The sequence below is a fragment of the Desmodus rotundus genome, chromosome 2 (genome assembly GCF_022682495.2).
Source record: "Desmodus rotundus isolate HL8 chromosome 2, HLdesRot8A.1, whole genome shotgun sequence".
NCBI lineage: Eukaryota > Metazoa > Chordata > Mammalia > Chiroptera > Phyllostomidae > Desmodus > Desmodus rotundus.
In genome coordinates, this window is record NC_071388.1 from 153,744,237 (window position 1) to 153,769,820 (window position 25,584).

General features: G+C 35.3%; 1 protein-coding gene across 2 annotated transcripts in view; it reads right to left on the bottom strand.

Annotated features, from left to right (window-relative positions):
* GALNT3 (polypeptide N-acetylgalactosaminyltransferase 3) overlaps positions 1-25,584 on the bottom strand; it is a 61,556-nt gene that overhangs the window by 14,516 nt on the left and 21,456 nt on the right. For both annotated transcript variants that reach the window (XM_045187351.3, XM_024579868.4), the window contains exons 2-7: positions 17,454-18,077; positions 12,589-12,761; positions 8,432-8,581; positions 6,514-6,748; positions 5,917-6,034; positions 4,219-4,419 (exon numbers count right to left, since the gene is read on the bottom strand). In XM_045187351.3, coding sequence (XP_045043286.1) covers positions 4,219-4,419; positions 5,917-6,034; positions 6,514-6,748; positions 8,432-8,581; positions 12,589-12,761; positions 17,454-17,968 — 1,392 coding nt within the window. In that variant the 5' untranslated portion in view covers positions 17,969-18,077. The remainder of the gene's footprint in view (positions 1-4,218; positions 4,420-5,916; positions 6,035-6,513; positions 6,749-8,431; positions 8,582-12,588; positions 12,762-17,453; positions 18,078-25,584) is intronic.

Sequence of the window (25,584 nt, forward strand, 5' to 3'; positions counted from 1 at the left end):
TTTAAAAAAAGAAAAAAAAAAACACAGACCAAAATAAAGGATGGAAAAAAGATACTTCATGCAAATGGAAAGGGAAAAAAAGCTGGGGTAGTAGTAGTTATATCTGATAAAATTACTTTAAAATCAAGGCTACAGTAAGAGACAAAGAAGGACACTACATAACAATAAAAGGAACAATCCATCCAGAGGATATATCCCTAGTAAACATTTACATGCCAACACAGAAGCACCTAAATATGTGAAGCAAATAGTGATGGACATAACGGTAAAGACCGACAGAAATACGGCTGGGGATTTTAACACCCCATTGACTTCAGTGGAAATATCTTCCAGACAGAAAATTAGTAAGGAGACAGAGGCCTTAAATGACACACGGGATCAAAAGGATTTAACTGATATCTTCAGAACGTTTCATTCCAACACAGCAGGATATATATACTTTTCAAGTGCACATGGAACATTTTCTTGGACAACATATTAAGACACAAAAAGTGTCAATAAATTTAATGATTGAAATCATATCAAGCATCTTCTCTGACCACAATGCTATGAAACTAGAAATCAATCACAAGAAAACACTGAAAAAACACAAAGACATAGAAACTAAATACATGTTATTAAACAATGAATGGGTCAACAACAAGATAAAGGAAGAAATCAAAAGATACATTGAAACAAATGAAAATGAGAACACAACAATCCAAAATCTGTGGGACAATGGGAAAGCAATCCTAAAAGGGAAATTCATAGCATTACAGGCCTATCTCAAAAAATAAGAAAAAGCTCAAATAAACAATCTCTCTTTACATTTAAAGGAACTTGAAAAAGAACAACAAACAAAGCCCAAACTGTGTGCAAGGCAGGAAATGATAAAGAACACAGCAGAAATAAATGAAATAGAGTCTTAAAAAAGGATACAAAAGATCAGTGAATCCAACAGCTGGTATTTGGAAAAGATAAACAAGACTGACAAACCTTTAACCACACTTAGCAAGACAAAGAGAGAGGACCCAAATAATTAAAATCAGAAATGAAAGAGAAGAAAAAAGTTAAAAAAGAAAGAGGAGAAATAACAACTGGCACCAAAGAAATTCAAAGGAGTGTAAGAAAATATTATGAAAAACCATATGCCAACAAACGGGACAACCTGAACAAACAGATAAATTTCTAGAATTGATCTTCCAAAACTAAGTCAGGAAGAATCAAGAGAATCTGAATAGACAGATTACACCTAGCGAAATTAAAGGAGTCATAAAAAAAAATCCCCAACAAATAAAAGCTGGGCCAATGGCTTCACAGGTGAATTGTACCTAAATTTCTAAGAAGAACTAAAACCTCTAACTCCCAAACTATTTCATAAAATTCAAGAGGAGGGAAGGCTCCCAAACTCATTTTATGAGGTAGCATTATCCTAATTTCAAAACCAGATTAAAACACTACAAAGAAAGAAAAATACAAGCCAATATCCCTGATAGATGCTAAAATCCTCAACGAAGTATTAGCAAACTGAATACAGCAATGCATCAAAAATTCATACACCATGATCAAGTTGGTTTTATTCTGGGAATGCAAGGTTGGCACAACATTCTCAAATCAATAAATGTGATATGCCACATAAACAAAATGAAGGATAAAAACCATATGATCATATCAATAAAATCAGAAAAAGCACTTGATAAAATCCAGTACCCATTTATGATAAAAAAAAATCTCAGCAATGTGGGAATAGAGGGAACATACCTAAAGGTAATCGAGGTCACATATGATGAACTTACTGCCAGCACCATACTCAATGGGCAAACACTACACGATCCCCTTAAGATCAGAAATGAGACAGAGATGTCTGCGTTCACCTCTCTTATTCAGTGTAGTACTGGAAGACCTAGACACAGCAGTCAGACAAGAAGAAGAAATAAAAGACATCCAAATTGGAAAGGAGAAAGTAAAACTGTCACTATTGGCTGATGACATGACACTGTACATAGAGAACCCCAAAGATTCCACCAAGAAACTATTAGAACTGATAAATGAATTCAGCAAAGTAGCAGGATACAAAATTAATATCCAGAAATCTGTTTCATTTTTTATATGCCAATAACAAACTAACACAAAGGGAAATTAAGCAAATAATCCCATTCTCAACTGCTACAAAAAGAATAAAATACCTAGGAATAAACCTAACCAAGGATGTAAGAGGCTCGTTTTGGGGAAATTATAAGACACTGAAGAAATTGAAGAAGAAACAAAAGTGAAAGCATATACACAGTATTCATGAATTTAAAGAATTAACATCATTAAATGTCCATACTACCCAAAGCAATCTATAGATCTAATGCAATTCCTATCAAGATGAGAAAGAAGAACAAAGTTGGAAGAATCATGCTACCTAATATCATAATATCAAACTACAGTATTTAGGCATGCATAATGTGCACTTTTTGCCCAAATTTTTGAGGAAAAAATAAGGATGTGCATTATACATGGGCAGTATACATAAAATTTCTTGTACCTTGTATCTGTTCTTGTGCTCATAATTATTTGTTACATAATATTTCTTGAACCATAATATGTTAAAATACATGCTAAAATTCCTTTATATTACAAAAAACAAGTATTTAAATATTAATTAATTAATTAATTAAAAAATGAAAACAAAAGATTTTTTTCCCTGAAAGCCTGGGCCAAAAATATGCATGAGTATTATATACTACAAAATACAGTATACTAGAATAGAAGGCCATAGTAATTCAAAAGCATGATACTGACATAAAAATAGACACACAGATCAATAGAACACAATAGAGATCCCAGAAAGAAACCCATACTTCTATAGTCAATTAATATTCGACAGAGGAAGCAAGCACACACAATGGGCTAAGGACAGTATATTCAATAAATGGTGTTGGGAAAATTGGATAGATTTGTACAGAAAAATGGAACTAGACCACCTTCTTATACCACAAATAAGAATAAATTCAAAAAGGATGAAAGACTTAAACATTAGACCCAAAACCATAAAAATCCTAGAAGAAAACTTAGGCAGCAAAATCTCAGACATTGCTCTTAGCAATATTTTATCGGATATATCTCCCCAGGCAAGGGAAACAAAAGAAAAAATAAACAAATGTTAGTACATCAAACTGAAAGTTTTTGCACAGCAAAGGAAATCATCAACAAATTAAAAAGACAAGAATGAGATAACATATCTGCTGATACATCTCATGAGGGCTTAATATCCAAAATTTATGAAGAACTTACAAAACTCAACACCAAAAAAAACAAGCAACCCAATTAAAAAATGGACAAAGGACCTGAATAGACACTTCTCAAAGAGGACATACAGATGGCCAATACACAAATGAAAAAGATGCTCAATGTCACTAATCATCAGAGAAATGCAATTAAAACCATAATGAGATATCATCTCACACCTGTCAGAATGGCTGTCATCGATAAATCAACAAACAAGTGCTGGTGAGGATGTGGAGAAAGGGAGACCCTTTTGCACTGTTGGTGGGAATGCAGACTGGTGCAGCCACTGTGGAAAGCAGTATGGAGATACCTCAAAAAATTAAAAATGTATTTGTCTTTTGACCTAGTGATTCCACTTCTGGGAATATATACAAAGGAACCCAAAACACTAATTTAAAAGAACATAAGCACCCCCATGTTCATTGCAGCGTTATTTATAATCACCAAGATATGGAAGCAGCCCGAGTGTCCATCAATAGATGAGTGGATAAAATAACTATGGGACATTTACACAATGGAACACTACTCGGCTGTAAAAAAGAAGAAAGTTTTACCCTTTGTGACTATATGGATGGACCTGGAGAACATTATGCTAAGTGAAATAGGCCAGTCAGGGAAACACAAATACCATATGATTTCACTCATAGGTGGAATCTAGTGAACAAACTGAACTAACAATGAAAATGGGAACAGACTCATAGATGGAGAGCAGGATGACAGCTAGTAGTGGGGGTGGGGGTGCATGAGGAAGTGGAGGGATGGAGCAAAAAGAAAAAAAGACTCATGGACATGGACAACAGTGTGGTGATTACTGGCAGGAGGGGGTTATAAGGGGATTAAATGGTAATTGAAAATATACAATAAAGGTTATATTTAAAAAATTTTGTACTTGAGTTGACTCAAATAAGTAAAAGAACACGTGAACTTGGGAGTGGATTTGTATTGTAATTTAATTATTTAACTTACTTGTTTAACAATTTTTGCTGCATCTGTGTTTCTCCTATAAAATATTTCCTTGTATTCATCCATCCAGACTTCTGCAAGGCGAACTTGGTTGCGAGCAATCACCTGAGTGCCTTTTGGAAAGGTATGAGGGCTTTTGCTGCGAAAAACATGTCCAACAACAGAGCAAGGCATAATCTCCAACTGCCCACCACATTGCCATACCTGACAATTAATGATATTTGTTTAAATTTACAGTATTTTAGGAAAATCAAAGTGTTGCTTTAAGTTCACCTTTAAGACATTAATAAACACAAAATATTGAAAAGAGGTTTATCACAACGTCACAGCTCAAGTTCTTAAATATAAAGAACAATTTTATTAAATGGTATGTTAAAGTTGACAAAAGCATATTTTTAGAAATTTAACAAAATACTAGTTTCAGATCTTTCTAAAAATGAATCCCAAATTTTTTTCAAATAATTATGCAAACTCTCTCATATACGCAGAAGAGCCAAAGGCCTTTCTGCATTTGACTTCCATCTTCTTATGCAACTTGTTACTTCACTTGAACACAGTCTTCCATGGGATGAAGTAGCAGTTGTTAAGTGAACCCACACTCTATTTATCCCTTGTTTATTCAAATTTTAGGCAAGAACACAATTCCAGACAGTCATTATTACCAAAGTAAAATCTATTAAACTTATAAAGTATTTGGTCCTTGTAAAAAAAAAAACAAAAAACAAAAAACTCATAAGTATGTAGAGATAGTCAAAAAAACTTCCCTGTATTAACTCTAAATAAAATGGCAAATCATTAAATCAATACCTATTCAGTTAAATATCTTGACAATCGACTCTGCCACAAATAATCACTAAGCAAAACATCTAAAATAAAGTCATATTTAATAGTATGTGCTAGTACTAGGGCAAGTGATTGTATTCTCCCTTTTTTTACTCTCTTTTAAACAAATGAGAAAACTCAGTAATATGTTCAAGTCAACAAACTGCTTGAGATCTAACATGTGTTAGGGACTGGGAATACTTTAAATGAATAAAACAAGATCCCTGGCTTTAAGCAGTCCAAACTTGGCTAAGATCGTCACTGCCATTATGTGATGGATTCTGAGCCAAAACTTAAATCTTCTAACTCCTAGTTCAGTTATTTTTCCACTACATTCCTGCCTAGGGGATAAAAAATGAATGACAAAGTCATTACAGCCAATGAATTCATAAAATCAAGTAAGTACATGGGGAGACCATCCAAAGCCTTTGTTTTGTTTCTCATATTAACTTTTCATAAGTATAGGGAGGGGAAAAAGAAAACCTCATATAATCCAAAGAGTTGAGTTCTATGTCCTTTAAAAATATACATAAATGTGTTTTTTTCTTTCATTCTGACTCCCTTGATAATCAACTTATTTCCTGAAGCACTAGATTTAATTATATTTATCTTGGCTGGAATCCAGTAGCTGCAAGTGCATTAATTGGTGTTATTGCCTGGACACAGGCATTTAACTGATTCTTCTTGTTACATTGGCAGCCATGAATAAATATATTAAATTACATTTTAAAAAGAAACATCCTATGCTAAAATTTCTAGCAACTTAATTTTAGAGAGCACAAAAACTAAAGACAGCATATATCCATGGTAATCTGTATCTGCCCATTAGAATAAAATATATGTCATTGTTTAACATGTATGCAATGTTTATAAACTTACTCTGAAAGACATTTCTATATTTTCACCGCCCCAGATTTCCATTTCTTCATCATATGTTCCAATATATTCAAAGTATTCTTTTGATATGGAAAAAAGACCTCCTGCAAATGTGGGTGTTCTGAAAAATAATCCATTGTCCAACTTTATTATCAAAACCAAATAAGAAAAAATAACATATTTAAAGAGAAATTGAATCAAATTTACAAACATATCAAAGAGAGATCCCAATTTCAAAGCTCTTACATAGATTAATAAAAACTGAAAATTCTATCTTTAAAGTCAAGTTGGGGAGGGGTTACTTTAAGTATCCTTTCCCAACGGACTAAAATTATTAGGTATCTTCTAACCAAGCTTAAAGATTCTCAAGTAATAATTACGAAGGAGGCATAAGAGCTCACCTAATTCTACTTCTTCCTCAGTAACATTATATGTAAGTACAGAAATACATGAATTCTCTATTCCCTACATATAGAATGTGTGTATTCTTTATTTTGTTAGGGTGACTTACCATGCAGACAATACTGTAAACAGCAAAGCACACACACATATTCAAATAATTGAACTATATATACAAGACTTTGTGAGCAATCATCTTACTTAATTGGGTAGGTTTCATCCTTCCTTCTTTGCCTCTCATGATCAGGAAGTGCTTCCCAGCCAAATGAAAGGCTCCAGTCAAAATTTCCGCGGTTGTGGTTAATTCCATAAGGAGAAGGCTTGTTGAATTCAAATGTATTCATATCTATGGATGCAATATCGGGACTCACAACGGCCGTGTAGTTCTCAGCTATTCTGGCCAACAAAGGTTCTAACCAACCATAGAAACACTCACCTAGAAGGAACACAATTCTCATTAATTTGTTGAAAATACTCAGGGTTTCTCTTTTGTTTGGGGGAAGTAGGTTTACAGAGAAACGAGAACGAAGTCATTTGTGTTCTGAACATTTATAAATGGGGAGATTTCTTTAAGGTTTCTTGTGAGGAAATTAGGGTAAGCTTTTAAAAAGTAAAGCAAGATTCAGCATTGTTAGGAGAACTTTCCTACGGATGATGATCTGTTTTTCACCTTTAAAAGGCAGCAAAATGATACTGGTGTATTTAAGTTTCAGATGAGGTGTTTCTCTTTCTAATGGGCCATCAGTCAAAAATAACTTTTTGCTGATCTATACCACCTAGCCCCAAATGGGTTCTGACTTACTTAAACTGGTCTCCCTGAGCAAAAAATAGTAATCAAAATTTTCATTTCTCTGACGGGATCTTAGGAGAAAGTAAGTTAAGGAGTGAGAATATTCTGGTTTTAGCAGTTGGGAAAGGACCGTGCAAAGCTGTACCAGCCTTAATGTAAAGTAGAGCAAAGGAATGCTGTGAAAATCTGGGCCCGGGTCCCAGGCCGGGCTGTCTCACAAAACAGAGTTCAGGAGATGCCGGCGTGTGCAATCCTACTCAGGGCTCCCATCAAGGGGAGTTCGGCAGTCATGGTCCAGGAGAAACATCAAATACATTTGTCTGGAGGGGAAGAATGCCCAGTCTGACGTTCCTGTAACTTTGGACCAAGAGAAAGAACACTGGAGAATGGACCATTTCCTTTTAAAATCACCTCTCTTGGATTACCTTCTACTTCTCTTCATTTTTTAAGTGGCTGGTAGTAAAAGAATACTGGATGTGTTAGTTCTAAAGAGACCCCAGAAAATTCAAAAGCCCTACTGTGAGAATTAGTGTAAGCTTGATACCATTTGCTGGGTCAAACACAACCAAGGGCTGGCAAATTCAAAGCTAAACACTCATACAAAAAGTTAACACTCACCAAACTTACAGCTCAAGGGACAAAGGGACATTTTAGTAATATCTAATGTGTATATTAAACATTGACTCTAAAACACCTTCCAAATACTTTATTTTAAATCATTGAAACTGGAAAAAATAACCCATTAAAGTAGAAAGGAAAAAAAATCCCAGCAGCAACAAAAGCCAACAATCTTCATGGGAGAGATACCAGAAGTTGGGAGGGGGAATGTGTGAATATTTGGGGGAGGGGGAAGAAATGAAATATGCAACTTAAAACTGTTAGTACAGGGACAAAGTTTAATGATAAGGTTGACTACATTTAAACAAACAAACCTTTCACTTGTTTTAAAGTGTAGGAATCAAGAACAAGAAAAAAAGAACACTACCACACTTTTGTTTTCTTTTTTCTTCTTTTTCTTTTTTTAACAGAATGAGCATCTGAAAAAAAAAAAAAATCCCAGGCAAGGATAACTCACTTGGGAAGCTGGTCACTGGAAGACCTTAAAGCTGAGGGGCATGGATCACAAAGAAGGTAAGAAATTTGCATAAGTGAAAGGAAGGGTCTAGGCAGAGATGTAATCTGCTTGGGCTGTCATTCCTATACTCACCAGTTGAAAACAATGTTAAAGAAAATGCAACTAGGCATCTAAAGAAAAAGCTTCCTTACCTTTTAAATTAGGGGGTTGGGGGAGGAAAAATGTTACAACTATGTCTGCACATTTATACTTACAGTGAGCATCTAAAAATGTGAGCGTTTCAGCTGTTGCTACTGTTGCTCCTAGCAACCGTGCAGTGATCAGGCCTTTTCTCTCTCTTTGTCTGACTATTTTTACTATAGAAAATTGCTTTACATATTCCTCTAGTTTATCATGTAAGTACTCTGTAAGAAAAAACAAATCAGGATTCACTCTTCTTAAGTTTCTTTTCATGTGACACGAAAGCTAATAAAGAAACCACAGGGCAGTAATATCTCTACATTGACAATCTTAACAGTTATACACATTCTTCCATTAAGATGAAAATTATATCTTTAACTCTTAACTGAAAAAAAGCGCTATATATGACAAATCTTAACTTCTGAATAACTGTTAAATATAACATTGTAACACATATTCTATATATGCCATATCAATAATTTGGGGCAAAATGAGAGACTTCAAATGGAATGAAAGCCAGGAGTTCAGAAGATTTATTTAGAGAAAATAACTAAGGGAGTAAAGAAACTAAACTTGGCCAAAAAGATATCTGATGCTTTTTTAAATTGTTATTGATTTTTTGGAAAATTTAAGAAAAATGCCAAATATCAAAAGGATTCTCTCATACTTAGGCATTGGTCAAAATAACTTAAGACCAAAATGTTGAGCAAAAAGTACATAAGAAAGTCCAGTGCTACAGCAATTTGGGAATATTTCTACAGAATCAGCAGAAATTTTTGAAAGCTCTAGAGTCTCTTGACACAGAATTTTTTCCAGTAAAAATATTAAAGAATAACAGAGCATATAAATGAGGAATGAAGCTAAAAACAGGCAAAATTTTAATAATAGATATATAATTTAAGATATTCAATATTCCATTTTGGATGAGATATATTATAAGCAAGAGTTAAGACAGTAGGTAAAACATTAATCAAGTTCATCAAGTGTTCATATTTTTAAACAATTTCTTAAGCCTGCTCTTCATCACTAAATTTTGACTTCTTGTTGAATATATAATGCAGTTCTTTCAGTGGGCTTCTTGGGCCCATAGAATAGCCTCAAAAAGATTAGGGAATATTGAGAACATAAATGTCCTATGGTAGAGGTTTGCTTCTTTCTGCCAGATTTCAGAAGCAAATGCAGATGGCTTCATGTGTGATTATATGTTTTTTTAGTTCTTCGGTGGTGCAGATAAGAGAGTTGCTTATTCAAAACTTAAACATCCATAAAGGAAGTAAGAGTCAAGGAACAATTTTTGAGGAAAAACAAACCTAAATATTGTTACCTCAGAGTAATAAATTAACTTTTTAAACATCTTCTAAGTACCTCAGAATTAATGTTCTGAAGACAACAAGCAGGATTGCAATTTGTCTTAAAAATATAATTATGGACATTTCTGCTTTAATGATAGACTTGTAAAATAGAAACTTATAAATACATTTCAAAGGTATTACTGTGGATTTTTTAAAAAATGGAGTCACTACAGATTCCTTCAAAAAATGGCCCAATAAATTGTTGGAATTTAAGACATTTTTATTTACCCACGTCTTTCAAACTTCCTATGAATTCTTACCTGACCCCTAAATTTAGTCCCCATCTACACCCCGATTTTGTGAGCTTAAGAACACAAAGCTATGAAATCAGACCTCCTGGATTCAATTTATAGCACCATTACTTTTAGCTGTGTGACTTTGGGCATGTTAGTTTACCTTTTTGTAACTCAGTTTCCCTATCTATAAAATGGGGATGATAGGATTGACTCTCACAGGGGGTTGTTGGAAGGATAAAATGAGAGATTACTAAAGACTTTTAGACAGGGCCTATGCTCCGTAAATGTTGACTACCTTCTGTTTTGCGGTCATTGGTATTTAACATATGTCTGTTACTTGATTATCCCCATTTTTATGCTGCTTTTCTCTAAGCTGGCTGAAATCAGGGACTGTGGTTTCTACTGAACAACTTCTTAAGACAAGTAGCCACAGATTTTCCACCATGGGTTTTCATTAGACAGCTCTTTGACTGGTTCATTGAACCACACTACACCAGTATGCAAAGACAGCCCTCGCCAAGAGAACTGTTCCAAATCTATTGTTAATTGCTATAAAAATTATAAAAATATTCAGACCCTTTTGATCAAGTAGGTCTACTTCTAACCTATCCAAAGATATAATTCAAAAGAAGAAAAACAACAGAAGTACAATGATATTCATTGCACTGAGATGTACAGTAATATAAGGTGAATAAAGGTAAATGGTTAAGTAAAATGCATCTAGCCTATAACTGTCATTAAAAAATAAAGTTTTAAAGGTAACAGAAATGAGTTAATAATGACATTATATAACAATATTAGGTTTCAAAACTGGATTTCTGACATGGGTATAACTAGATAAACATTCTATATTTATTTAGATAGTGATTAAAAAAGGAAAATATTAAAATGATTAAAACAAGAAAAATATGAATGGATATCACTTTCTGATATCCATTCTTATTTCCTTTAATTCTATTAATTTTCTTTGTGCAATTAAATAATGAAGTTTCCTTCAACTAAAGGCTTACAAAAAGTAACTGCCTTACTGTACCCCTATTTTCTCACTACTTGAAAAATCAAGTAAAATAAATTCATCTCTGAGAACAAAGTTTAAGAAACCAAAGAGGGAAAAATATCTAAGACAAAGCTTTTTTTTTTAAGGTAAAACATATGAGGTATACAGAAGTTAATCAGATGTCACTTTAAATTCTGCGGACTGATCAAGCAGTAAATAAATTAGCTGATTACAATTGAGTGGTAAAGCAGCCTGGGTAAGAGGATTAAGGTCAGATCAGAGATCTACAAGAAGTGTAGGGGACATGAATTATAAGACTTCCCCATTTGGGGAGTATGTCTCACATCCAGGTCAAAAATCTCCCTGTGATAAGCAACCGTATTCTACCTAGATACTAATTTAACTTGAGAACATGTCTTCAATTCCCTCAAAAGCTTTTATTTTCAAACCATAGGAATGTTTAGAATTATATATAGAAATATTTAAATAAATTGTATATTAGAAATAAATAGGTTAATAATTTCATGCTTTATTCACTTATTCCCATTTCTGAAGTCTCAAGATACAATTGATAACATGTCACTTAATATGCAATATCTTTTTTTTTTCCTCATAGTACATAAAGTAATGGTTTATCTGACCACAGACGTTGCTTTGGATTCAATGAAAGAATATCAACCCAATTTTACAGATGAGTAAACAGCTAATTAGTGTTGGAGCTAGAGTTTGACCTTAAGGAATCTGACTCCAAAGTTGGGTTCATTCAGGAATAATCATTATTTCAATGATTACAAAACTATATGTGTTTGGTATTTAAAATGCTTGTAATGTTTGAAAATTGGTGTACAGAAACTGCTGTACTTGTCAGATTAACCTTGTGATTCCAATTTAAAATGTGTAATTTAGTAACTTCTTCTGGACTTGTGATTTTAAGTGGCAATGCATTACAGAATTTGGCTAACTTTGTAGCAATATTGGAAAATTTAAGAGCCAAAATAAAACAGGATGTGGTGACCAATTAGTGGTTTTTAACTACTCATTTATATTATTAATTACATATTATTTACATTAACTTATCTAGTCTTCAAAACAACCCTAGGAATTATGTGCTATTTATGGATTTCCTCAGTTCTAAGCTGCACAATTGAATAATTCTTATAATCAATGGCATCTTAGTTTAATTAGTGGTGAGAGCTTTTTATACTAGTGGTTTATAAACTAATGACATATTATACAATTAATTTGATGAAATGTGGCATTTTCCCCATTGTACAGATAGTGAAACTGAAGCATAGGGGGGTTAAATAACTTACCCACATCACATAACTGGTTAGGACTAGAGCTGGAATTCACAACAAGGCAGCCTGGGTTGAGGCTCATGTCTGTGCTCTTAACTACTGTGCATTACAATAAAAGTGTTACATCAAGGGCTACAAAGTTATGAATAATGATGTTTCATACATTACTGAAGAGTAAAATATGCAAATTTGAATACTCTCAATTCTACTTTCATCTACTATATATACCATCCAAGCTATTACATTCAAGCTCTGAAATGGTATTCAGAAAGTACAGTATAACTAAATAGACTTTAAACAACACCATATGGATTTGGGAAACAACCTAATTTGCATGTGCTTTCTTACCATCTACACTAGCATCATCCACCAAAATGACTTCCTTCAGCAGTATGGCGGGCGAAGAATAGAGCACACTGTAGACAGTCCTCAGCAGCGTGGACCACGCTTCATTATGAAAAACGATGATGACACTGGTGGTAGGCAGAGGAGGACAGCGCTTAAATTTTTGTTCAATACATCTAGAAAAAGGCAAAGAACAATTATAAAGTTTACTACTTTATTTCAGCTATACCATTACCACAATTATTATTTAACTTTATTCACTGTAGAAATGATAATGAATAGTGTTTGTTTTTTCAACTATATAAGATGATCTTAATGCTATATAAATTTCAGTAGATCAAAACAAAATATTTTACAAGCAGACCACTCACCCAGAGATCATGTCCACTGATATGGATTATATGTCAAGGATTAGAACATACTATTGTAAACATTCTCCACAATACAATTTTAAACACAAGTAACATTTTAAATAAGGAAAATAATGTACACGTGAGACAACCTGTAAAAATGGCAAATTCTTGTAATTGGTCAAATGAAAACCAAGTGTTTCTCCTTCTTTGTAGAAATCATACATTTTTCTCATTTAAAACTTTTAAAACTGCCATTTTATTAAATGAATATTCATCTTTGTATAGATTATCTTAAATTTGATACTTTCCTAAGTGTGTAATATTTTTCAAGTTTATTTAATAAATTTACTTAATCTGTATTTGAACCAAAAGGGAAAATACAACTTACTATAAACCTATTTTCTTATAATTTTCTTCATTCAGCAAAACTTAAGTTTCTGCCATATGCTATATCCATTCTTTTAAAGATTTTGCTTCAATAATCCAGGCTATTGTTTAATTAAATGAGATTTAGCATTTTAAATATTTCTTTAAAAAATATTTAGAAATCTAAAATAAAATCCTAAATCCATGTTAAAAGTCCTGTTCCTCTAGCCCTGGCAGGTGTGGCTCAGTGGATTGTGTGCTGGCCTGTGGGCCAGGGGTCGCTGGTTCAATTCCCACTTGGGGCACATGCCTGGGTTGTGGGCCATGTTCCCAGTGGGGGGAATATGGGAGGCAACCACACATTGAGATTTCTCTCCCTCACTTTCTCCTTTCCTTCCCCTCTCTAAAAATGGGTACATAGAATCTTAAAAAAAAGAACGGTCTTGTGTCTCTGTTGCCACATAAAACATTGATAGGCACAAGGTCTAGTTGTTTATAACTGATTACTGATTAATGGCACTTTGCTACTCATTAGCTATAAACATCAGTTATAGATTGATCTTTAATTCATTTTGATAACAGTAGTATAATCAATGGCATCTCAGTTCACTTCCTTAGTGAAAATAATCTTCATATAAGGCATTGGGGTATGGGTGAACCTGTATAGCCTCCAGGCTTTGAGACTAGAGCTGACCACAGCCTCCTGGCCTTACCGAGTTAGGGTGACAGTCAAATGAAATAATGTGTAGGAGAGGGCTTCAAAACATTGTAAAACCAAACAGAGTGAACTTGGAACATAAAACATGTGTGGTCTATGGTAAACATAAATAAACAAAAAAAGTTTATCTTTAAGTTCACTTGAAAACCATAAGTGGTTGTATAATTTCAGACAACAGATTACAAAATTTTCCCATCGAGTCAAAAGGCACTTATAAATAAGTGTGTGAACAATCAAACAGTGCTGTTCTAATCCAAAGAGAAGAAAGTAAATCATTCACTCGTGGAGATAAGGGCCCAGAACACTTCAGTGGCTCTGCCAGGGCCCATGGGAAAACCAGAGCCTCCTATATGGTACCAGAAGCCTGGGACTCCTGTCTTAAACAAGAGATAGCCTATAAATTCTCATTAATTACTTTTATATACAGATCTCAATACAGATGTGTTTCAGATTCTTTTCTGAGACGAGGTCTTTAGAGTGGAATATTTGTGGTGCTGTAAAAGGAATTAGACTGGGAATGGAGTATTGAGAGGGTGTCAACACAAGTGAGTAGAAAAAAGAGTAAGTGACCAGGTGGAAGTGATTTTGCTCTCTAGCACTTTGTTATTTCAAAGTGTAATATATATTCAGAATCAGAAACAAATAATCACATTCCAGCTCATTGGTAGATGAAAGCAAATGGTTTATTCTAAATTGAATTTTGGAAAGACTACAAATTAAAAATAATGTCCAAAGTGAAACTACCTATTCTTATGTACTCTTAATTACATAGCGACAAATGACTAAATATAAGTTTGAATCTTTAAAGGTGTATAACCAACATAAACTATAAGTAAAAAATTATGAACAACTCCATATTATAGTATTTTCTTTTTTTAAGAAAAGAGGTAATCTTAACGATTTGTCTTATAAACATTTGCGGGAGAGATTTTCAGAATTTAAAAAAATGTTTCCCTACATTTGTTTACCATGTGACTAATATACTATTAATCAATAATTACAAAAAGGTTTTGAAGATTTACAGTCTAAAACTTCACAGAAACACCAATAAAATGTTATCATTTTTATCTTACAACACTTTCCCTCAGTTTAAGCTAGGATTTATTTGCTTAACTGATAAACACTAATATCAAGTAAAAGTGTCATGTAATATCATTAATGCAAGTGGTAGTAAAATTTCATAATATGATTTCATAAACCTCACTTTCATTTATCCTGAAACAATTTTGATGTTAAACTTATGCTTTAAAAACTGTTTCACAAGTCATGTAAAATAGCGAAATTAAATAACTTATCAAAGTGAGTGCATATTTCCAAACCACTTAAAAAATCTGGCATATAGAAAAGTAGTTAATCAGTCACATGACCACCTGGCTTTGGGAGAAACTGGATCTAAATTTCTAGTGAGCAAGATTAGGAATTCTTCAGAAAATGTGTTTTTTGCTGAAAGAGGTTAAATTTAAAGTAAGACAATATTTCATAGCAGCATTATTTATAATAGCTGGAAACAGCTTAAATGCCCATCAGTAAATGAGTGGATCAAAAAACTGTGGTATATTTACACAATGAAATACTATGTAGCAGAAAGAAAGAAGGAGCTTATTCCCTTCAGGACAGCATGGATGGAACTGGAGTGTATTATGCTAAGTGAAATAAGCCAGGAAACAAATACCATATGATCTCACCTATCAACTTAATCAACAAAATAAACATGTGAGCAAAATATAACATGGAGATAAAGAACAGACAGTGACCAGAGGGAAGGGAACAGGGAGATAATAGGGAAAGAAAGGGAAGTGTCAAGTTGAAGAACGTGTATATAAAGGACCTACAGACAAGAACAATGGGGGGGTGGGGTGGGGAAGGAGTGAATGTGGAAGGGAGGGGGTGGGCAGGGCAGGGGAGAGCAATGGGAGAACAATAGGGATAACTGTAATTGAACAACAATAAAAAAAAATTTTAAATAAAGTAAGAAAGTATTAAATCTTCACCAACTCTTCACAGTTGTGGATATCCATGCTTATCCAAAAAAGAAAAAAAAGTGCTTAGTTATTTCTCACTTACTTGATAATTAACATTATTGAATATTCCTACAGTTTTATAATGTTATATTGGGAGAAACAAAAGCTTATCTTGAGCTGACACTGATTGTCATGTCAAAGAATAAACATCATGCTTCTTCATTTGTGATGTGAACTGTTTCTCAGCCAAGACCTCTCCCCAAATCAGTAATGTGCAATACTGTGTTTTAACCTACTAATGTAAAAAAAAAACAAAACAAAAAATGTACCCTGTTGTAACAGCTAGAATACTTTGTAGATGTCCATTTGTTGATTTACACATTCATTTAAGAATTATAAGCAACTTAACCATGAATGACACAGATGAGAATACATCAGCAAAAATCTAATCTACATAACTTCAACATTGAGGGACTCCCAGCTGAAGCACGTTTTATAATCAGATCATAAATCTAGAAAAATAAGAGTGAAGCAATAGACCTAAATCTAACAAGGTTCCTTTCTTCAGGTTCACATCCAAATAATTTTATTATAACCAGAAATCAAAATATGTAGGCATAGTCTGCTTACAGTTCGTCTGTCTTGAACTTTTAACAAATCAACAGATGGTTTGAAAGTGCTAGAAATTCATGTTAGCTGTTTCCGTTCAAACAGAGCACTTGAGCACTGCCTCAAAGATAACAAAATGGTTAACAAAGGACAAACAGCCAGCACAGTAGAAGCTGGGGGAAATCTTAATCAAAATACTGTATTCTTGAAATAAACATGTAAACAAATGACAGTAAAAAGCAATGCTGGCCTCTCAGAAGCTAAAAGGAGACAACTTTGTAATACAGGACTTATTCAACAAAACTCTGGAGAATCATATTTGAATTAGTAATAATAATATTGTCCCTTTAAAGAAATGTTACAAGACACAGGGCCATTCTGAAATATAATTATAGCATGAAGAATAACCACAAAGTCTGTCACTTAATTCATAAAATATTGTTATCTAACAGATCCAAAATCTTGGCACTTTTTTTTTAGCATTTCTGTTCTATAGTCATATACTCCTCCATCTCCTACATTTCCCATAAAAATTTCCCCATATTTCTTCCTTAACTGATGAGAAAACTAAAGCATTTCAGAATAAAGAAGTTACTTGCAATTCCATAGATGTCAGATATAGAATTCAATTTTCTAATTTCTAAGGCAGTAACTTTTCACATTTACAATGCCTCACCAAGAATACATATATTATTTGATGTCAATAAAAATAAACCAAAAATAATTAAGCTGATTAAATAAATGGTAATTGATTTTTTTTTTCCCTTAGAGTACCTAAAGAACAAGCAATTTCCTTAGCTAAAGGCCCTCCCGTGCAAACCCTAATGATAAAGAGGAGACAATGAATATTCTTCCACATACTCAGGAGGTCGAGTATCTGGTCCAAGATCTCGGTGTAAAGAAATCCTGTCACTTGCAAAAGCGTTGAAACAGTGTTTTGCTTCTCCCCGTTCTTTTTCCTTCTGCTCTTCAATACTTAGACTGATTGTCTTGAATGCTTTACCAGAAGCACCAGGTGCGTTAGAATCCTGAGGTGGGCGGTCAAGAATGGGTTTCAGTTCTGCTGCCGTATAATATCCTTGTAAACAGGGTCTCTCACCAGCATCAATGTTTTGCCTGACTGGTGCTCCTATTTGCATTTTTGGCATTGCATCTTTAATATTGTTTACAGCTTCTAACATTAAATCAAACATCTTGTTTTTGTTTTTCACGTTTCTTTCCATCCTCGATTCCTCTTTGGAATATTGAACACTTACTTCTCTTTGCATTAAAATCAAAAATATTATGAAGAAAAAAATTACTGCACCAAGCTTCCAGAACTTTTTATGGTAATGTCTTTTAAGATGTAATTTCACTAGCCGCTTTAGGTGAGCCATTCTGACATTGAAAGCTTGTCACTTGACAAATAACAGTTATAGTTTCCTCTTCTACTTATATTGTTTATCATAGATTTGCTGGCAAGAAGATTTCATTAAATGGTAATGCCTATAAACAGAAATGATAGATGACATTAGTAGGTTTTCATTCCTATCAGCATGGTTCCATTCATTCATTCAACCAACAAATGAAAAGAAGCTACAAACATACTCTTATTGTTAACAAAAATACAAAGATATCTTGCCCTCAGGGAAATTACACTTTTGGAAGACCACAATTGCTATAATTAATTACAGTCTACTAGGACTATAAAGTAGTAGGGATTCATCTCCAGTAAATGGCTACTTCCCTTAACTCTGGCAAACAGCTATTATATAATATGCATAAAAGTATTTTTATAAGTATATTTTGAGTCTAGAAAGCAGGTATCTTAACTCAATCATCACGGAGCCAAAGGACTTCATTAAACCGATTACAAAGAAAGCAGAAATTTGTAAGAAAACAAAAGTATACTGACAGGTACTACCAGCCATTCATTCGAAATATTGCTTTTTACTTTATTGTTGGGAACCGCCCTGCCTGGTTTCAGAGGCTGTAACACCCCATGATTAAGGCTGAGTCAGAGTTGGGACCATAAGCCACTAAGGAGACAAAGCTTATCTCCCTGGAAGAAGTGCCACCTCTGACCACTTCACCCTGCTTGGCCCTGAGCTTGGCCAGTTAGCCAATGACGGGTAAGAATCCTCAAGGGAGGATCAACCTAAGACAGGCTCTGGTCACCAGGGATAAGCTCGCAGGGAAGGACTGGGGGGGGGGGGCTGTGGCAAAAGGGGGTGATGGACCCTCACCCCTTGGCTTTGAAATAGCCTGAGTCCTCATTCTGTCTGCAAGAAGTCTCCTAATCTCTTGGCTGCTTTACTTCCCTGTCTGACTTGAGCCTGAAGCAGTAACAGAGGGCAGTGCAGTCCTGTGCTGGGAAAGGGTGGATTCCCTGGGGAATCAGGCCTAAGGAAAATAGTACATTCCTGTGAAGCCTACTTAATCTGTACCCTCAGCTTAAAAGATAAGAGTCCAGACTTGAGTCTGGCGCTTAAAGTTTTATGGCCCTCTAGCTGATTGGCTCAGACTAAGCCCTTGACATTCTCTGTAAATCCTGTATTGTTTAATCCTTACTGGCTGACAGTGATTGATGAGCTTTATCAGCATTCCTATGCGAATGAACCTAATAAAAGCCCATGAAGGGAAAAGCTCAAGGCCCTTCTCCTCTGAGAGATTGGCCACCTTTCCTCCCCAAGCAGATCATGTCTTGGTAGTCTTTTTCTTCATCCGTGGCAGAACCGGGGGGGTGCGTTAAAGCCCCCCCGACACTTTATGAAGTTTGTCTGTAACCTATGAACCTTTACTCCAACTAAACCAATTAATATTAAAAAGCAGCATCTCCAACAAGTAAGCTGGAATTCTCCCAGATTTGCTGAACTGATAGTACTTGTGAATTCTGACAGAACCAATAAAGACTAGAAAATTAAGAGCATCTGTTGTTACAAAATAGCCATTTTCAAATATAAAAATATATCATTCAAATACAAAATCTAATAGCAAAGAAAAATGACATTAAGCTTTACTTGTAGTATCTCTAAAGAGGCAAGAGGGGTCAAGTTATAAAAGCAATATTTGGCCTGATAAAGTACTGCTTACTATTGACCTTAAGAACAGAGCAACATGTTTACTAAACACTAATATGGGCCCCCAGGAGCAAAAGGAAAGGGGGCAGGGGAGGACATTGATAACAGGCTGAATCACAATGAGGGTTGATTTTCTTCATGATGCTTAAAAAATGTAATGTGAAGGGTTTTAATACACAACTACATACCATGCAATTTGTAGGGGTAAAGAGTTAGACCTGTCTTCCCTTAAAAGCCTGCCCTCCCAAGCATATTTTAAGGAAAATGTCACTTACAGAAGTGAAAACTAACTTTGACACTTTATTCAGTTTCTCTTCCAAAGTTATCACTAAATTTAAAATAGGCAAACCAAGTTCTAAGATAGAGTCTCTGGCCTTTAGCAAGAAATTTTAACCTGAATAAACAAAGATGGCAGAACATGCATACTTAATTCTATATACTATTTCTAATCGGACTGCTCTATATTTTTCTCTGGTATGGAATGGACACTGGCTCCAGAGAATACCTCAATTACGATTTATTTTGCCCATAAAAATGAGATGCCAATATTTCTGAACTTTGGTGGCTTTAAGAGCCTGATGTAAAGATTAAAATGCCCTCCTCTGTACTTTTTGCATTGTTTGAAGACATAATATAAGGAGTTTGAGAACCACACAATTATCATGTAATTTCTTATGTGTCAATTGTTTTGTTAACATGAGACTATAAAATTATAGATACCTCTTACCTTTAAGGAGCAACAAATAGTGTGACATTTCTAGGCAGAAAAGCAGCACCGTATGTGCTATGACAGGAAACTAAGAAAGCAACACAGAGGGTAACAAGAAATGTTAGGGAACATTTCCCAGAGACAGCATCGCTGAGCAGAGTCTTGAAAGTTAGGCAAATTTTAGGCAGGTGGATGAGAGAGAGGACAGAAAGGGAATGGCTGATGCAAAGGCATAAAAGCAAGAAAAGCCTCAGATTGTGGTCAATCCTGAGGACCACAGAAGTGGAGGGCAGAGGTATGAATGGTAGGAGGTGAGACTGGGAGGTCAGTTAAAGACAAATTAACAAAGTAAATTTGGAATCTACCCGATTATGTCCTGGCTAATCTAATCTAAAATAGATTAAAAGGAAATAACTGGGTGATTTTAAGGAAGGATCATAATCATATTTATGCTTTAGAAAAATCAGTTTCCTCATTGCCAATAAAATTGATGGATACCAAAAAATGAAAAAAGCACTAAGGATGGAAAAGACTGATTCAAACGAGTCCTATAAGTAATATCAAGTAGGTCTTGGTGAGAGAAAGGGAAGAAGGGGAGGCAGACAGGTCAGTGAGGACATTAACAAAGTCAGGGAATACAGGAAGAACTGATTTGGGGTGGGAATTGGAGACATAATTTTTTTTAATTTTGGATATGACAAATTTGAGGTGCTAGCGGGATTTTCAAGATGAGTTCCCATATGCAAAAAAGATACATGGGAGAGAAAATCAGAGAGAAATTCTATGCTAGAGATGAAAATTGGAGATCCAGTGTCAGGGTACATTAGAGTTCACCTACATTATATAATTAAACCAGAGAAATAGCTACATTTAAGGGGTGAGAGGAGAAAGAATAAACTGGAAAGACCAGGGGAAATAAGAAAAAGAACAGTCAAGTGAAAACAGATTGGCAGATAAAGTATCCATGTCAAGTGGACTTAGATTTTACAATCTGCATCTTATCCTTGAGAGATGATAATTGTCTGACAGCCGGTTGGTCTTTAAAAATAAACTTCACTAGACCTGAGCCAACAAGCTTTAGTGCAAAACCAGAAATGAACCCCGGCAGAGAATCCAACAGTCTAGACGTAGTCATGCCCCTAAGATTCTAAGGCTTAGGATCCAGGTGCTTTCAGATTAACAGGGCAATAACCTGATCTAAGAAAGAGGATCCAGGAAGATAAAAATGAGCAAAATGTTGTGATAAGTAAAATATTAATCATGGTCCCCAACCTATGAAATACAACCTGATCGCTTTTCTCTAACCACAGCTTAATAGACAAATAAATATAAATCAACCTCTGTTTACCCTCCTTTCTGTCCCTGAGAAAACCACTAAAATTCCCCTTCTCAAGTGCTACTTAGTGATACTAGATTTCTTCAGTAGCCAAAAGTAGCTTAGGTTAAAAATTTGAGAAGGAATAAGATAGTCTCCTTAGGATGTCTTAACACAATAGAGAATAAAACAGAGTCCAGGGTAACCATGTAGTAGAGGGAGATGACAGAACTGGATCCTGCTATAGTAGTGATGCTTTTCCCAAAACATTTTACACCAGAAATCATTTGTGGCTAGGGCAGGGGAATTAGAAAGAAGGATGGAATTAATGAGGTAGTTGGAAGAGATCTTTTTAGGAATAAATTATAAACTAGAGGAGTCCTTCATCAATAGGGCAATAATTCTATCATTACATGTGCCTGTCTATCTATCCTCAATTAGTAGGTCTTAGTTTAGGATGGCTCCAGTGAGGGAGTCAGGGAAAGCTCATGAAGGACACGGAATGTGCCTCTCTTAGTCATGATTGTTTTTCTGGCACTTACTACAATATTGGTGACATAGTTGGCACCCAATAAATGTTTGTTGACTGGAAAAGTAGAGGAGGACCAAGATTTAATTTAGTATTAGAAATAATAAAAACAATAGTTAACTTTTGTTAAATGTTAAGTCCTTGATACTTTAACACTTACTACATAAATTCTCATCTAGTCTTCCTACAGTCCTGTAAAGTTTGTGTCATTCCCATATTACTGACAAAGAGAGTCAAATAGAGTAAGAAGCTTAGCCAAGGTTATTTAGTTAAGTGGGAAAACATTTCCCCAACACATTCAAACTCAGACCTCATGTAAAGTCCTGAAGTTTTGCCCTGGCTGGTGTGGCTCAATGGACTGAACACCAGCCTTTGAGCCAGGGGGTCATCGGTTCAATTCCCAGTAAGGGCACATGCCTGGGTTGCAGGCCAGGTCCCCAGTGGGAGGCATGCAAGAGGCAACCACATTTTGATGTTTCTCTCCTCTTTCTTCCTCCCATCCCTACTCTCTGAAATAAATAAAATCTAAAAAAAAAAAAATCCTGAAGTTCTAAATAAAGTTATCTGAAATGAGGTCTTTAAGAGTTGAGAATTGATACCCTAAGTGTCAGGAGACAAGAGGATTGCCTAGGAAAAAAAGTAAAAATACCCTCACATCACCTCATGTAAGGTTTTCAGAGCAAATAAGTTAAAACAAAACAACAACAAAAAACCACGTGTTTTCAGAGCATGTTTTTGGAAATAAGGATTGAGGATGAGGCAGTGGATCTTGACAATGGGGTTATTAAAAGACAGATATTTTAGTTGCAAAGTCTACAAAAGTAGGAACATGATGCTTTGCTCTTTTCAGATTATTTCTGAAAAGTATAGTCTCCTTTTAGCAATTGCTGATCACTTGAAAAGTCCAATCTTAATTCTCTGAGGATTTTACATGCCTTTTTTGTCCTCTGCTGCTAATGAGCAATATCAGCCTTCCATTAATGAAAGTTACATTCAACATTAAGCATTTCCATCAATGGTCCTCAAGTCTGGATATACATTAGTGGAAAAGTCTTTAAAAATGCAGTACCTTAGGCTTTACCTCTAGACTCTAGAGTCTAGAGAGTTTGATTTAATTGTTCTAAGGGCAGGGCCTGGGCCCTGCTTTTGTTATAGTAGGGTCTCCAGATAATTCTAAAGTGCATCCAGGTTTAAGAATCACTGATTTGTCTTTATTTCCCCACACTGGAACCCTGGGTTGCGCAGTCTGTCTCACTCCCCAGTTGTTCCTCCCAGTTTATCTGCACACGAATGTGGGACCTCCCAGTCCTCCAGCCGCCACCTTGCCCGGTCTGGCGGCCTTACCCATTCCACCAGCTGCTGCCTCGATTGCCTCCAATCCTACAGCCACCACCCTGTTGCATATCCACCCTGGCTGCCTGTCTCCACCCCTCCTACTGGTCTGGATGAATGTTTCTTGAACTCCTTGGTTATCAGACTTCCATACAGTTCGATTTTCTGGCAGTTCTGGTTATTTTTTTTGTTTTTAAATTTGTTATTGTCCTTCTTTTGGTTGTACAAGGGGGCAAAGTGTATCTACCTATGCCTCCACCTTGGCCCTAAGCCTCAAAACTTCTGACCAGAAAATCCTGTAGGGGTTGAGGCGAGAGGAGAAACTCCCAGCCTCACAGGAAAGATCGTTGGAGACCCACAGTGTCTCAGAAAGTACACAAAACCTGGGAATCAGCACCAGAAGGGCCCAACTTGCTTGTGGGTAGCAGAGGAAGTGACTGAAAGCAGGCCAAGAACAAAGCAAGTGGCATTGTTCCCTCTCGGACCCGTCCCCCACATATAGTGCCACAACACAGCCACATGGGTTGCCCTGCCCTGGTGAATACTTAAGGCTCCACCCCTTACTAAGTAACAGGAGCACTGGTACAAAGAAATATGGCCTAAGTGAAAAAACACAACTAAGCGATGAACAGATAGCCAACCTATCAGATGAACACTTCAAAACACTGGTAATCAGGATGCTCACAGAAATGATTGAGTGTGGTTGCAAAATACAGGAAAAAGTGAAGGCTATGAAGAGTGAAATAAAGGAAAATAAACAGGGAACCAACAGTGCAGGGAAGGAAACTGGGATTCAAATCAATGAGTTGGAACAAAAGGAAGAAATAAACATTCAATCAGAACAGAATAAAGAAACAAGAATTCAAAAAAATGAGGAGAGGCTTAGGAACCTCTGGGACAACTTTAAATGTTCCAATATCCAAATCATAGGGATGCCAGAAGCATAAGAGAAAGAGCAAGAAGTTGAAAACTGATTTAAAAAACATAATGAAAGAGAACTTCCCCAATCTGGTGAAGGAAATAAACTTCTAGGAAGTTCAGGAAGCTCAGAGAGTCCCAAAAGAGATGGATCTAAGGAAGCACACACCAAGGCACATCATAATAACATTACCCAAGATTAAAGATAAGGAGAGAATCTTAAAAGCAGCAAGAGAAAAGGAGACCACCTACAAAGGAGTTCCCGTAAGACTATCAGCTGATTTAAGAAGGGGCTGGAAAGGAAGTATTCCAAGTAATGAAAGGCAAGGTCCTGCATCCAAGATGACTCTATCCAGCAAAGCTATCATTTAGAATGGAAGCACAGATAAAGTGTTTCCCAGATAAGGTCAAGTTCAAGGAGTTCATCATCACCAAGCCCTTGTTATATGAAATGTTAAAGGGACTTATCTAAGAACAAGAAGATCAAAAATACAAACAATAAAATGACAACTCACAACTACCAACAACAGAACCTAAAAAAAAAACAAACAAAAATGAACTAAGCAAACAACTAGCTCAAGAACAGATTCAAAGAAATAGAGATCACTTGGAGGGTTATCAGTGTGGAGGGGTGGGGGGAGAATGGGGAAAAGGTACAGGGAATAAGAAGTATAAATGGAAGGCTAAATATAGACAGAGAGAGACATTAAGAATAGTATGGGAAATGGCCAAAGAACTTAAATGTACGACCCATGGACATGAACTAAGGTGGGGGAATGATGGTGGGAGGGAGGGTACAGGGTAGAGGGGGAAAAGGGGAGGAAAAAATGGGACAACTGTAATAGCATAATCAATAAAATATATTTAAAAAAGAGAATCACTGATTTAGGTCACAGACTTCAATCAAATCAAAACTAGCACCTGATACAGAGAGGAATTTATCCAACCAAAGGCAACCATATTATTAATTCCTAATACTCCAAGAACAGATTTTTCAAATATATTCTTGATATAAATTGAGAAAAGGAATTTTGACATGGAGAGAGAAGATAAAATCTAAAGCAAGAATGATCCAAAGTTTCTGGATGAGGCTCAGGAATTAATGCTGGTATAAATGACACATGGAAGTT